The sequence below is a fragment of the Thermobia domestica genome, chromosome 15 (genome assembly GCF_964235325.1).
Source record: "Thermobia domestica chromosome 15, izTheDome1.hap1.1, whole genome shotgun sequence".
In the NCBI taxonomy this organism is placed as follows: domain Eukaryota; kingdom Metazoa; phylum Arthropoda; class Insecta; order Zygentoma; family Lepismatidae; genus Thermobia; species Thermobia domestica.
The window spans coordinates 136,507,783-136,524,033 of NC_137468.1; the positions used below are offsets into that span (position 1 = coordinate 136,507,783).

Here is a 16,251-nt window from a genome sequence, read left to right on the forward strand (position 1 = left end):
ATTATTAAGACGCGATATATTATGCGTGATGTGTGAGTAAGCATGTTGAGTGCACATATAGAAAAAGGAAGCAACATGTCGACGAAATTGACCGTGACACAGCAGAGTGATTTTAATTTAGAAATTATGTAGCTAAATCGCTTCTTTTGATCAATCTGTAAAAATTATCTAATTAGGAGTAACCTATACCACAGTTTGGTGAGAAATGATCCTCTGCTCAAAATTAAACTAACCTTTTTGGATAATTGTCACGGTATGGTTTGTTCCGGCCTAGTTTAAATGGCATCGCTGGACAAGAAATTCTGTGACTAGCGACGGGATCCGACCGAAGATCAAATCCGAACGGAAGTGAAATTTGGTTGAGTCCTGTAGCTAATCAACTAACAGAATAGTTACCTCATTTGTAGATATCCAATATATTTAGCAGGACAGCGTGAATATTATTTAGAGTTGAAGAATACAATGTTGTTCAACTCTAAATAATTGGAGAATTGTAATTTTACTTAAGTGCCATTTCCTTTATAAACATGTCTCAGATGACCATAATGAAAGGCGATCAGTCTGTAATATCGTAGATGTGCTGAATATGTTATTGCAATGAGGTATTTTGAACAGAGAAGTAGGGTTTTTTTCTCCATTTTCTTTCGTTTCTTTTCAACACAAACAAGCAACTTCTAGAATTTTCGATGATTTATTTCAGTATGAGAAAATACATCAGAAATTTTGTTATGAAATTAAATACTAAAAATGTATTTGGATGAATAGTAATGTAAATCTTCGGTCATTTACAAAAATTCTTCTATATAAATATTTTTTCTTCATTCGATTTATATTGATGTTATCCATCCTTTTAACTAGAATGATGTATATTTCTGTATTTTATTATCTGAAAACGATAAAAAGGCAATAATAGAGAGAAATTGAACATTCTACTTCAGTCTTGTGTTATAATTGGAACTACTATAGTATGACTTTAATATATATATACATATATTAATACATTATTCTAGAAGTTGTAAATTCTTTACAAGCGGTTACTATTTTGGTAAGAACTTGGAAAAGAGTTAGATCATATTGAATATAAATTTGAAAGTCCAAAATGGAAATTGAGAATAAATATTGAAATCTAGAATAATTGACTGGGCAAAACAACTATTTTTTTTTTTTTAATTGATATTTTCAGTTAGAATCCGTTGCTATGGAAATGAATTTAAATCATTCTATATAAATAAAACGGAGAGAACTCCTTTTTTCAAATTGGTGACTACATCTAAGATTTGTGATTTTTTTTCGAAACGAAACTCTTTCCTTTTTCACATATCCGACGGGGTCATAGTTCATTTCTGTTAAAGACGAATCAGATATATATAAAACAGTTAACATATATGAAACAGTTAACATACAAACTTCCTGTAGTTTTCCTTTTACGTACATCATAAAATTTGCATCCTTTTTCATGTATACCTGTGACATACAACTTCTGATCTTAATTTCATAATACAACATTATTCGTAACTACATGAATTGTATTACAGTTGAATAGTGTACATGTTGTTTACGCTTCTGTTCTCTTTCGTTTTCCTCTTTTCTGTTTTCACAACGAATTGTCGTAACACTTACTACCCAAAACGTTCTCTTTTTCACCTCTTTTTAACTTCCTTTTTTTTCTTTTTCTTTTTGATGAAGCCATTGTCTGTTTTATTCTTTTTTGCCACTGTCGACACACATTTCTGTTTTCTTCTTTCGGTTCTGCTATTCTTTTAATTTGTAACTTTTCTTCTATTTTTTATTCTGGTTTCAGTGCTCTCAACTTTATTTTATAAACTAACTTTCTCCTTCTTCATTCTTCCTTAATCCTTTAAATAGCTTTTTTGTTTTAATGTTCTCTTTACTTTTTCCTTGAATTGTGTTCCTTCTGTCTTTTTCTCTCGAAGTTTGTTTCTTCTGTCAAACGTGGTTTCATGTTTTCTGTGAACTTCATTTTCTCATCTGTGTCCAATATTTTAGAACGTGTTTCTAGTAGCAGATTATTCACTCTCTGTAACCCACTTGTAACAGCCTTCAACTTCTCTATGTTATTCTTCTGTTACTCTTCTCTATTATCTTTAAATCAAACCGCTCATGACAGGATGGATCCTATTCCGGTCATGGAAAGCTTATAATTCGGAGTAATTATCCGACTTCGACTTGAAGAGCAAGTTTGGCACGCCTAGTGAAACCATCGAACAGTTCCTTTATATATATAAACCTGAGACCAAACTATCTAAATTTCTAATAATGAAAATAATTCAGATTTCCTTCTAGCTAATTTCATGCATTTATTTGGCATCCAAATCGATATGTACGAAATACTCATGCAATATAAATCATATACTCATGTACAACTAACATATTCATGCACATAAATCATGCAGACTACTTATTTGCATTAGTTAATTTAATACATTTTACATTTGCAGGCATCAGCATGCTTTTTGTTGACAAGATATACATATAGATCTACATGTTAGCAATCAGACTAAAGAGATATGGAGAATTACATGCTACCTAAGTTACTTTAAATTCATATATAGAAAACAATATCGATAATCAGACCATATGTTTCTCAGGCGATTAATTGCCGTAGATTCTATTCATTTATCTTATAAAAGATTCATTCCGACGTAGCTTCACTTTTAATTACATATTATATAAAGAAACCTTATTTCATTTCATTAAATTCATGGCTTTTAATGTTGGAAAACATATTTGATCATATTCTAAATTCTCCCTTTTGATATGGGCTGGTAGCGTGGCGATTAACTTTTAGATTCTCCTTAAGATGAAACATAAAACTTTCTAACGTATTGTCTGATGCTAATAATTTATTTCAATGCTTACATAGATATAAATAAAGACGCAGTCGTAGTAAAGTGCATGATGAGTAATCTCTTGTATTATGATCATAATCATGGATAATTTAGCTATGAAGTTCAGCAATCTAACGTATCGAACATCGAGGGAAAATTAAGCTATTTAATGCATAATTACGTGTTTCAACATTTTTATCACAAAATTAATTTAACTTATAAATAGTCTGTTATAATAATTTCAGTGATACGACGATATCACTTTTTTTTTTTTGAATTATTAAAACTGCAAGGAATAATATATTCAACCTTTCTTCTAAGAAACACACTTTGTTACACATTTATTCTCACAACACATTAGAAGAAAAAGAAGTACATCTATTCGGTATTTAAAGAGATGACATGGGCTCTAATACATAAAGCTTATAAGCATGAATGCAAAATTCTAAGAAAAATTGATGCATTAAAATAACATTCAATAATCCAAATTAGACAAATAAACGTGCAAATAATTAAACATTGAATACAACTATTTAGACAAAATAAATAAAACTGGAACAGAGTAAACAATCTGTTACATACTTTTCACCTTGCAAATGCTTAGAGGTAACTGTCGCTTTTTTTTTTTTTTTTTTTTTTTTCATTCATTGTGTAATTATTTGTACAGTCCAATCGTGGAATTATTGCAGGGTTCCTACTGGTTAGGGAAAATCAGAAAAGTCAGGGAAACTCAGGAAAAAAAGACTGGAAATCAGGGAAAGTTAGGGAAATTTTATAAAATATATTTTTTCTAACATTAATTGTACACCAATTTCAGCTTAGCCAATCAATAATTATCACAGTATGGAATGTTGATCAGATTTTTGTGGGTGGTAAGTGGGATGTACATATGAGCAATTGATTATTATTTGTCTCTATGGAATAAATATTCTCATATATTTATATTCACCGTTATTTATTCCTTATATGTCAACGTCATCCGACACCTGTCATGAAAGTCAGGGAATTTCCTGCCAAAGGTCAGGGAGAAGTCACGGAAATAGATTTCTCCAGATCAGTAGGAACCCTTGCTTTTCATTCTGTTTGGATTTATTTATTTATTTATTTATTTATTTTTTGAAAGCACTATTATGATAAGTAGAATAAATTTTCTTATATTGTAGTCCTCATCGACCTCTTGTAGAAGATTTTAGTGAAGAATGTCGAAATTAAGGGGAAAATAGAATTATATATATATATATATATATTAGGCGCAGATCCAAGTTGAGGTCTATAGGGGCTGTAGCCCCCCTTGACGCTTAGGTATACGCTGGATAAAATGGGCTTCAATCTACTTTCTTTACACTTGATAAAGCGGCAAACTATGGTTTAGCCCCTCCCTTGATCATATCCTGGATCCACGGCTATATATATATATATATATATATATATATATATATATATATATATATATATATATATATATATATATATGTGTGTGTGTGTGTGTGTGTTTGTGTGTAGGGTGACCATTTATTTTGACACGCCCTCGTAACTTATAATTACTAATTAATAAAACTCGAACTTTTGCAACATGCGAATATCGATAGGGAACGTTGCTTGACATACTCCGCAACAGCACATAATTAATAGTGTTTAACTTATCTTTTCAGCACTTACTTTAAGGTGGGACTTGATCCACAATAGCTCCTCTCAACTCTCCAAAAATTAAATAAAATAAATAAAGAACTGTGAATACGTGGTAAATTAGAAATGTACTTCGTAGCAAATATTTTGTGTTTTCTTTAGGATTCGTATATATTTTAAAATAAACTACAGACATTTTTGATTTGAGTACTGTGGGACATTTTTCGTTACAGTTACATGATATAGTAAAGAAGTAGATTTTGTGTAAGAACATGCATTATTTTCGGCGTTTTGATGGCACATGCAATAATAAAACTAATTTTGATTCATAGCAGGTCTAAGTTACCATATCCGCTACTGGTACTATTCTCACGACATGACATAATATTGCCAATTGATATGGTGTTTTTATGACAATAACTATCGATTTCTTGGTAGTTACCTGTTTTAAGTTTAAGAATCACAACGTTAAGCACTAATCAAACAAATTACAGGGCAATTCTGTGTCCCGAAGAATGTTGTCGGGACGTTGGGATAGAACATCGTAATGAAGGAGGATCCCGTAAAATACGGGACGTATGCGAACTCCAGTTTCGTCTGTTAAAAGTCTATCAGCTTAACACTGATGCTGTTTTATTTTACCTACTGTTCCTCAACCACATATTTTTATAATTGGTTTATTATTGTTTGTAACATTTATAGATAGGCTACACGCCCTGCCAGTTATAATCGAAATATTTGGTCAAGACTGACCGACTTATTTATAGTTGTATACGGTTGTAAAGCTGATTCGTCACTAAAATTCTGTGGTTTATTAGTAGTTTCTCTGTATATTATTTGTTTCTTTGTGTTAACAGCACTAAATTATACACTATACTACAATGGACTCTTTCGTAACCGACCTCTTCTTAACCGTACTATATCTTCCAAGAATAAGTATTTTTCGTTTTCAGCTGGTCTCGGTGCTATACGACAATACCTAGGTATACTGTACAATAATAAACAAACTAATAATCGCTATGAGGTTTATTTTGTTCAATTGAGAGCCACAGGAGCAGCCATTGTTTAAAACTTATGATTTTGGAAGTTAAAATTATTGAATTATTATTCTATGAGGATTTATTTTACGATCGTAGACGTGATATACAATTTAGGGGCTATAAATTGGCGATTTTCGCTTTCAGCGACGTTTTCGTTATTCAACCAAGGCCCGGTCCTGTGCTGATCGGATAACAGGATTCTGCTGCACTGACAAAAAATATTGAATTATTCTGTCAAATGTGCTCGGAAAATATTCTATAAAAGTAACATTTATACTTCTAGTTAAGTGGCATAATCGGATTTTCATTCAAGTGCTACTGATACCACTTTCGCATGTGCAGCTTCGTCCTTATATAGGCTTATATTTTATTTTTACAGTGCTCTTCCAGAACATTATCGTTGCAACTTGTGCTGGAAGGATGACACTACGCTTCTGGTTGGTTGGGTGGATACAGTAAGAATATGTGTTATAAGAAAACGAAGTTCTGCCGAGCTCATAACTAGAGACGTCCCAGAACATATAGTAGAACCTGGTAAGTCATATATATATATATATATATATATATATATATATATATATATATATATATATATATATATATACTCTCGTTTTGTTATTTTCAGACAAATTTTTCTTAATATTTGTTGGCTCAATGTATACTTATGGAAACTCATTTAAGAGCATCTCTTCCGATTTGAACGAAATTCGTACCACAGATGCCTATCTACAGAGGTCATATTGGTCTTAGTTTGAAGGAATCAGCACACCAACCATTGTAGACGACAGGTTGATCATTGTTCTGTAGAGAGCATGCTGCTGATAGTTAAAAAATCGTCGCACAACACAATGATTGCAGCTGCTTTTGGTTCACAGTCTCTGTGATACTAGTGAATGTTTATTATGAAAATGATCTTAAGTGTAGCAATATAGAGTTGCTTCGAGAGGTCGGATGATTGTTCCGCAGAATTGCCGCTTGCATAAGTCATTGCGTGTCAGTGGTCAATCTATGGCATATATGATGGGAGCAAGAGAACCTTTACATCACAAGTGTTTCCAGTACTTCAACGACACACAAGGAAGCTCTTCGACAGAATCTTTGTTCGGACCACCCTAACTGACAGGACAGCGACCACCCTTTAATCATAGTACCCGCATCCCCTCCCCCTTCGCCATGTGAGCGCACGAACACTGACCAATTGTGTGTTGCAAGTATATCTACGTTTTCGCTTTCCTTGCGCACAATTACTAGTTGTCGAGAACGTCTTTGATAGTGTTCGAAGTGACAGGTTTGTCAAAGTAAATGGAGGTTTTGGCATTCAGTGACAAGAGTCGCTTCTGTCCTTGACAGCGATGAACATACACATGTCAGTTGACATACAGATCGATAGAAACATCCTACATTAGCCCTACAGATTCTGGGATTCTGGTATTGGAGTATTAAGCTATATCTTTTCCTCAAATCTAGCTTTAGTTAAGGGTAGTATTTCAAGAGTACCTTATATTCGTGATGTCGTCAGTCATATTTTCCGACTATGATGCTTTGCAGGACCCATCCTCTAGCAGAATAACGCGTGTTTCCCGTAGCGCCAGGCCAACTTAGCATGTTCCTCTCGTCATAAGGCTCTTCCCCTGGATTGATACGTCTCCAGACCTAAGTCCTATTCAGCACTGTAGAATATGACGAGATGGTGCCTGAGTGCCAATCGGACTTCGGTAATAACCATCACCCATCTATATCTAGCATGTGCCATATCCTAGCATCTGTACCAAAGGCTACCTGCCCGATCAGTTGCTTGTCTGGCGACGTGCTATTAAGACGAGTACTGTATGGTTTTGTACGCACTGTATAGCGTCTTCCAAGATAATCTGCAGACGCGATGGTGATAGTACTACAACTTACCATTAGTTTATTCTAGTTTGCCGATTCGTGAATTCCTACTGGGTGTTTCCACCACTATATACACTCAAGTATTAGTTGTCTGATAGAATAACATTGGTGAATCATTTGTAGTATGATGAACTTACAATATATTTTATTGATTAATAAATTCATTGATTAATAAATTTAACTCATATATCAAATATCTTATTCAATCAAGTTAATATTTAAAAAAAATCTTTGATGCTACTGTTTAGGAACAGTGATCATGGGAAGATGCAAAATAACGCGTCAGGGTTTTGTTTTTGTAACTGCTTCGTAGGGCACAACATATTTAGTACTTTAATAGTTATTGATTAAAGAAACTATTTTATATTGTTCTTTCACAAATAACAGTATTTCTCTGCGTCTAAAACCATATCTTTCTCAGACAAGACGAAACCATAAATTTGGATAGTTATTGTGCCGAATTACGAGAAGTGAACGAACATCATCAGATGCAGTCAGCATTAACGAACATACACGATATGTTTGTTATGCCTGATAAACTTCGTTTCCCTTCGTATTTGTCTTAGTATATCACAAAGTCTTGCTGATAACGGTGCGATCGGTTAACGTACGCGTCAGGGTATGTGGAAGTAGTTGCATCATGTTTAAAGCAACGTGACTATAAAACTAGATGAAAAAATCGATCATGATATACCCTGTGTACAAAGAAAGCATTAACACTCAGTGTAATCAAGCAATACATATCAGTGAATGATGGGAAAAAATTATAAAAGCGATTGGCTGAATAACATTGGAGCAGCATGTACGCTGCGGTGAGCTTTACTTAGTTACCAGTAATTAAAAGATATTAATTTTGACCATCCGAAACTTCGCCCACTTCATACAGCGGACCGTCATTGTCGGGAAGGAGATGAGGCTGAGAGAGCGATTTAATTCATCATTCATATGATCATCCTTCATCCGCATGTTCTTTGCTTGCCCTCTCAGTGGGAATATCGCTGCCGGACTCGTAGGTATGTGGTGAGAGACTTGATAGAGATGAACAATGGACGTCTTTCTCTCACAGAGGTTGAATGTGCACAATTTCATGCGTGTGGGTTATTTTATTAAGTATCTGCAACTGGACCCTACTAGGGGCATCCAAACTAAAAGAAATAGCTTTTCCAAGAAAGTTTCCAAAAACATTCTCAAAATATCTCTGAAATTCATAGGTCGTGATACATGTGTTTGGTAAGCGCGATTCATTCTGAAGATCGGAGGTACGATCCATGAATTTAAGATAATTAGGGTACGATTAGTGACATCATAAATGAAAGCCTACAATTTCCTGTGTGAAAACATGTATTTCCTGTGGTATTAAAAGAGTTAATATTTAAAAATAAAATCTTACTTAAGTTTGGAAGTCTTACTTGAGTTATATATAACACAAAAGATAAGTATCTGACAAGATTTGAAGTTTTTTACTATTAAATATGTAACCTGGTAGAAACAGTTACGAAAATGTTGAGAATTGAAGATAATATTCAACTTTTGGTAGTTGAATCCCTTTAAATTGAGAATAATTTTTTTTTTTTTTTTTTTTATTTTCTTACTTTACTCGCAGCTTAGTTATGGGGGATTATTCGTTATGGAAACCTTGCTTCTAAGTGAGATCTGTCTGAAAAGTATCCGATTTTCCTTCTTTCTGGAAAACTGCATGGCACAGGTTGGTTACACTGCGTCGTGAAAGAAAGGATATGATCTATTAAACCTGAGATAGCGGTACTTACATCTTTTGCTGTGAAGGTGTAGTCTCTGCACAGGTTTAAAAAGATGAAAACGTAAGTGTATGGATACGACCCGAAAACAAAGGTATAGTTAACCCATTCCAAGCATCTGAGATTGCTAAGGCCCTAAAAACTTGCGAAGGCCAGGTTCGTAGCTAAATCAAAGTAATATTGATTGTGTCTTTTGCTGTGACATTATGCATCATGAAGGAAGGACGTACAGTTAGAAATGACTAATTTTGGACGTTTTACGTCGTCTATGTGACATTCTTTGTCCGAAATTACCAGATTTGTAGAACTCAAAGACCGGAAAATTGCACAAGGATCATGCTCCAGTTTATGCAGCTCATGCCATTGTCTTCTTCGGCATAGTGCAACATTCTGACGCTTTACCGGGCTTCCTACTGTGCGAATGTAGCCCTGTGTGACTTTGGCTGTACCCGAAAATCAAAAGTCACCAGAAAGGAACTCCCTGTCGCATCCGAGAGGACATCTACCGAAACGCAACGGCTGTCCTAGCAGCTTTTTATTGAGTAGTGGAAAGAGCAGTATTCGGTATGTGGAAGCAGGAGGAAACTATTTGAAGGGGATTAGAATGAACAGCAGCAGGTCCGAAAGCATGGTCAGATACTTTTCAGACAGGTCTTTTGTATACCTTCACAGAAAATAATTGGATGTTACTCTTAATATGAATTCTACAAATTCTAGTACAATTTTAAGAAGAAAGTACTTATATTTGTGTAGCATAATACTAAAATAGACTTCTAAGTATATAAATGTCGTAACATATTTGTCTTGGTTTCTATTTTTTCAAAACAAGTATCTTGTCACTTAACAGCAGAAATTGTGGAATATAAGCACTTTCTTTAAAATTTGTTAGGAAATATTGCGTGAGCTTCTTCAGTTAAAATATTATTTTATGGAAGTAACATATTGATGGAGTTAAGACATTTCTATACATGAACAAGACTGCGATCATGTAATAAAAGTGTTACATAATACTCAAATAAACGCATGTTGATTTCATTAACTTTTTCAAATAGAGATACAATTTTCTTGTGATAGAAGGTCTAAGACTTTTTAAGGTGATAATTAATGTAACTTTACACTTAATTTCGGTGAAAAAAAGTTTAATATTCTTTTGTCTTGTTTTTTTTTTCTTTTTTTAGTCTCGACTTTTCAAACTGATTTTTATATTGCTGGAATAGGACCTTTAGAATCATATGTAGTGGTTCTTGGCTATTCAAAGGAACGGGATGATTCTGGTGAGGCGCAAAGACCACAGCTTCATGTACTAGAACCGAAGAAAGAAGAATATGTAGAAGTTTGTACAGATAGTCTTTCGTTACGAGGTTATCAAGCTTATAGTTGTAATGATTATCATCTAGGTAAGAGATATAGTGTTCTTTTTCTTAATTGTAATTGAATTTATCTAGCAGAGTAAAATGAAATGAATTTTTACTTTAGTTTGTTAATTTTCTGGTAGTTTGTAAAAATAAGCCGTTCCCAATATGTGCAGCTTTATCATTATTACGATATTCTCGAACATAATTACATCTACCATTTGTATTTTATTATTCTCAATCAAAATACCCTTTCGTAATTTCTATTTGCAATGATTCAATTTCCGATAGGAGAGCATCAACTCATAAAAGCAGTTCAAAGCCTCCTCATTTAAACTGTTGTCTCTTCCTATTATCTTGTAAAATAATCTTGAGAAGGTAGAGCAATTTATACACGGGATTCTGTTTTCTCCCACACCCTTTTCAGTGTAAAGTTTCTCATATAAAATGTAACACAGAGTGACTATAATTGTAGTCCCAAGACCAATACAAAATCCATTAAATAGTTAGGGTAAATAGGTCTTCCAAGACACACGCCTACTAGGAAGGATCCCCATAAAACTCCAAGCAAGCTGAGCGAGTGTGGGTTAGGATTCTCAGCGCTCCACGCAAGCAAAGGAAAGTTGGAGTCCTTCAAAGCTCCAAGCAAGCTAGGCGGGAAGGAAAACCACGAAGCTGTACGTAAGCTGGGTGGTCGCGGTTAGAAATCTCTCAGAGCTACACGCAAGCTAGGTGAGCGGTTAATTTCCCACAAAGCTCCAGGCAAGCTAGAAGGTTGAGTTTAGGTTAGGATCTTGCTTGTATCTTATTTATATCATCAGTAAAAGGATGTCCAAGGAAATAGCGACGATAGCGAAATCTCAAGTCAGCAATTTAATCATGCCATATTACTATTCTCAATTTTATATAAGATTTTTCTCGTTTTGCATTTGACACAGCAGAACATAATATAAGAAAATAAATCAGAAGAGAAACAAAATAAGTAACATAAACAAAACAAACAACAGTAACTGTAACGCAATTAAAATAGCGGCGTTACAAAGTTACAACGCAATGTCGATTACACAAACATGTAGCATTGTGTACATAGAATGTAAGAGAGATAGTATACTAGTTTCAGATCACTTTAGCATGATGATCGTGGAACTATTCAGCTCAGATGCTGCTATAATCATTCTGCATTTTCAGTTTTTTTTTTTAAAATTATTATTTATTATTTTTTTTTCTTCAGAGAAACGTAAAATCCTGCTACATTTCAACAACTTATATGCCATTAAAGAAAAAAATAAAATAATTGTTCCAGCGCTGTTACCTGTTTTCGACACTAATAGTTTATCACTTTATGTCAGTGGTATGAAAGGTTTTTCCATGTAACATTGAATTTGGTCTAATCTGACTTAGCATGAAATTCTAAATGACGAAAATGTACCAGTTTCAATCTAGAGCATAGACCTTCCCGCTGAGCTAATGGCTATTGCGCGTGCCATTGATGCATGTAGTCCCTGGTTCAATTCCCGGTGGAAGCGCATTAAATGCATTACAGTTTCTTTCTTGTACTATAGGTCCACGTCTCGTAGTCTCAGTGCTGAAAAGGGACGCTCACTTCAGTACATAACATAAGCTATCTGGAGCGTCTATCATGGACTTATTTCTACTTCCACATGTACAGTAATACACATAATCTTTTTATTCCATTAATTTCTAACCCAATGAAGATCAATTCATGATTATAGGAGTTTAGTAAAATTAGTGACTGTTTTCTAAGGTAAAATAGTACAGAGAAGAAAATCTTGATTTTACTTTATTTTATTTATATTTTTACTTTTATTTTTTAAATATGTCATTTTCAGAAACTCTCGTTGAAGAAAACACCTTCTTTATTGTCAGTCCCAAAGATGTCGTTGTAGCTAAACTATATAACGCAGATGATCGTATTCAATGGCTTATTGAACATAGGTGAGTATAAATGCATGTGCGCAACATATGTATGGTGTTATGTCCATTCTTTTTCTGATGTAGGCCTGTTCCACTCTGAATTAATTTCATTTTGAGGCAAAGGGAATGCGATGACCACTTCGTGTTTCTTTCAAAACAAGTGTGGGATACATCAAGTGTATGTTGAGGCATACTAAAGGGTTTTTATTAAATAAATTTTTATCCGCTAAGTTATTGCCACTTACATTTGACGATAATAACATTTTCATAGAAAATGAGATTTATCGCTACGTGATACCCTGTAAATACAGATACTATTAGAGATTTAAAAAAAAGGTTTTTTTTTTTTTTTTTCGAAACAGGAAACTAGTACTTTCATTTTCACTAGGAAAAACAAAAAGAAAAGAAAAAGAAAACGTTGATCGAATACTCGGGAATAAGGCCTATCCGATTGATTAATTGAAGGAACGATAACATGTTTTCTCCAAATGTATTATTCTTTCTTTGCCTTAACGCTTTGAAGCACGGTGGTACTAATATTATATCACATTTTATATACCACCGTGCTTCAAGGAGTTAAGAGTTTATATAAATATTATATTAACAGGAGGTAAAGTGTATTTAATCTTCACATAGCTAGATTTGTTGGCCTATTATGTTAGCTTACTAACCAGAAAATTAAACTTTATTCATACCAAGTCACAAACAAAATTTAAAGTCACTATGAGTTATAAAGTGCAAGAACCAAAAAACCACTAAGTACGATGATTAAAACTTCAAAGGATTTCAACGCTGCTTTATATATGCCCTGGAACGTAATAAATACTTCTCGCTTATATTTGTTAGTTCGATACATAACCTACCTTACAGTAAATGCACTCTCCTTTTTAATGCTACACACATGCTTCATGACGAGAAGAAAAGTCCGTCGTTTAAGCTGGCTGTCTAAAGTGTACCACATTCGTGAAACAGTACCAGCTCAACTGGAAAGAGATTGAAAATGCCGTGACCATACAACATGGTGGTGTCAACGAAGTTTTCGTAACACCTAGGACGACGAATCTGCGCTTCCCTGCAGAACAGTGTCACGGTGTTTAAAAAGTTTCAATGAGGGGTGCCACAGTATTCCAGATATGCTTCGGCCAGGTCACCGTAGACTATAATTGAAGAGGATGTGCAGCCTGTTTGCACATTGCTGAAGACGGATCGACGCTAAACGATTCATGAGTTAGTCCGAGATACAAAATTATTACATACAACTGTGCTTCATATTCTGAATGAACGTCCAAACTTGAAGAAAGGAAGGAAGAAAAATAAATAAAAAAAATAAGAAAGCAATACGTTCCACACTATTTAATGTAATGTAGAAATTGCCACTATAGGATGCTGTCCAAACCCACTTGGAGCGCTGTGAACATGAATGTGAGGGTTTCTTATTATGTTGATTCTCGCTTAAGACTGTCATAACCTTTTCCTAACGGATAGTGTACCCAAACGACAAACTGTCAATGCGAAGTGTTACTGTACATTTTAATGTGCATAGCATGTAATCATTGTCGCAAATTAAGCGACGACACTTACTCCAACATTCTCCCATCGTTTTTCAGGATAGTGCTCGAGTGCATCTAACCTATCTTGTAGCTGATTTGTTCCCTCGAAAAGACTGCTATACCATCCGCTATATACTCCTATGACATGCTGAACTCTCCCCATATGATCATGATTTTATTCCTGGGATGAGGGAACCACCACGAGGCATCCGTTTATGAAGTGTTCCAGAAATAATAAGTACTGACATATGCCCTAGGATACTTTTTCGAAAACAAAACCTTACCTGAGTCTGTGATGATATAGCAATTTTAAAATCGCGCGAAGTGTAATCTAAATTCATCCGTTTGTTGATTTCTTCTCGTATATGATTATATTGAAGGAAAATAACGGCTCAAATTTAACTGGAATACCTAGGGTTCAGAATTTGCTGATTTAAATGGGAACACCCTCTTGATCTTAATAGATGTAGAAAAAGTATTTTTAGATTCTGACTCAATGCCATAATGAACTTCTATTTAAAAGCAATAACTGAAAATCCAAATACCCTATACATTAGATTTTATGAAGTATTCAATTGCAACAGCACTTCGTAGCAGAGAAATGTTTTACAGCCTGTCGGTGAGGCGTAATCCTGTATTCGTACAGTAATAAAACTATAGCATAGACTTGTGCTGAGTAATCGGTTTCAATAAATCATATGTGCACTCATGTCCAAAATTATTGTCGCATGTCTATAAATATTCGCCCGGTATTTCTTATAATGTTAGTATGTGTATAATCGGCAAAGACATGTAAATAGCAAATTTCATGTCCAAAAAGTAGAAAATAAGAACAATAAAACGAAAAATAAAACTTTCTTGTCCATTTAGCAACATTTTGTTTTACTCATTCTAATTTTCGTATTTATAATTCTTTCCTATGAAATTTACCAAAAATATACATTTACCAATTATACCCATAGTATTAGTATTAAAAGTACCCTGCAAAATCATCATCAAATTATATTATAAGAAGACAGTTATAGATATGCGACAATCATTTTGGACATGGGTGTACATATTCGCACGGAGTGCCTATTTGTCACCACGTCTCACGAAATCAATATAAATCTATCTTCCAGACCTACATCTTCCTTGGACCGCAATTCAGTGGTAGAGCACTCACCTCTGGTAATGTGGTCCCTAGTTCGATCCCATCTAGCACCAAGTGGGCTCGGTGTTGAACAGTCATTTGTGCGTTGTGAATAGTCATTTGTGTCATTTCTCTGATTCTCCCGTTTTTTCCCACTCCCTTCATTCCACCATTTCATTCAGTCACATCATCATCGACTCCTTTAACCTACATTGCATAACCAATGGGAGTAAAACTGAAATATTTCATTTTATTTTGTATTAGTCTCTCAAGTATTGTGTAGCAGAAAAAAGGTGTTGCAGTGGGTAAAATTGCACCGAAAGACATTGTTTTAGGGAAAGGTACGTAATGGTTCTTTCCCATGTAAACATTTCCCGTATAGTAGAATAGTGTACTCTGCAACTGGTATCCATGCTATTCTGTTCGAGGATATTCCCGCTAAGAATCCATATGCTGGTCCCGTAGATTACTCTGTTTTTGAACTTTTGAAATGGTGCCGTTCATCACGTGTTTGCATTTACGGTCTCTGGAAAGCCTCTAAACAGGTATATACCTCCAGTAATGCTGCAGTGGAAACTTCAATGACATGCAATGGTTACATCAAGCGTGATCGGGTTGGATGGACGGAAAACGACAATTTCAATTTGTTCAGATGGAGTAAATCAGTTTCTGCGGAAAGACCGCGGTGGCTCAATGGTAGAGCGTTTACCTCTACCTCTAGTGCATGGGATCCCTGGTTCGATCCCAGCTCATGCCAAGTGAACTTTGTGGTGGACAAACGCTGCGTGCTTGGATTTCCTCGGGGTTCTCCCGTTTCCTCCCACTTTCTTCATTCCACCATTTCATTAATATCTCATTATACTGTCTCCTTTAGCCTAGCCGGCACAACCGTGGGACGTAACACTCAAAGATTTCATTTCAGTTTCTGTGGATCTTATTAACTGTTAACGTTGTATTAATTATTTTCAATTATATGTATTTACTATTCATCAACAGAAACAAAGTAATAAAATCGATTAAGAGATCAACTTATATTGATAAACTAGATGCCAGTAAAGTTTTAAAGTAAACTAACTGCTTTTGTTATTGTATTGTTACCAGTTGTTCCTTTTTCTCCCTT

The 16,251-nt window shown here is 34.5% G+C and overlaps 1 protein-coding gene across 2 annotated transcripts in view; it reads left to right on the top strand.

Moving 5' to 3' along the window:
- The window catches only part of lt (vacuolar protein sorting-associated protein light), a 132,269-nt gene that overhangs the window by 36,857 nt on the left and 79,161 nt on the right, over positions 1-16,251 (top strand). For both annotated transcript variants that reach the window (XM_081740168.1, XM_081740167.1), the window contains exons 6-8: positions 5,895-6,049; positions 10,341-10,559; positions 12,365-12,470. In XM_081740168.1, the coding sequence (XP_081596294.1) occupies positions 5,895-6,049; positions 10,341-10,559; positions 12,365-12,470 (480 nt within the window). The remainder of the gene's footprint in view (positions 1-5,894; positions 6,050-10,340; positions 10,560-12,364; positions 12,471-16,251) is intronic.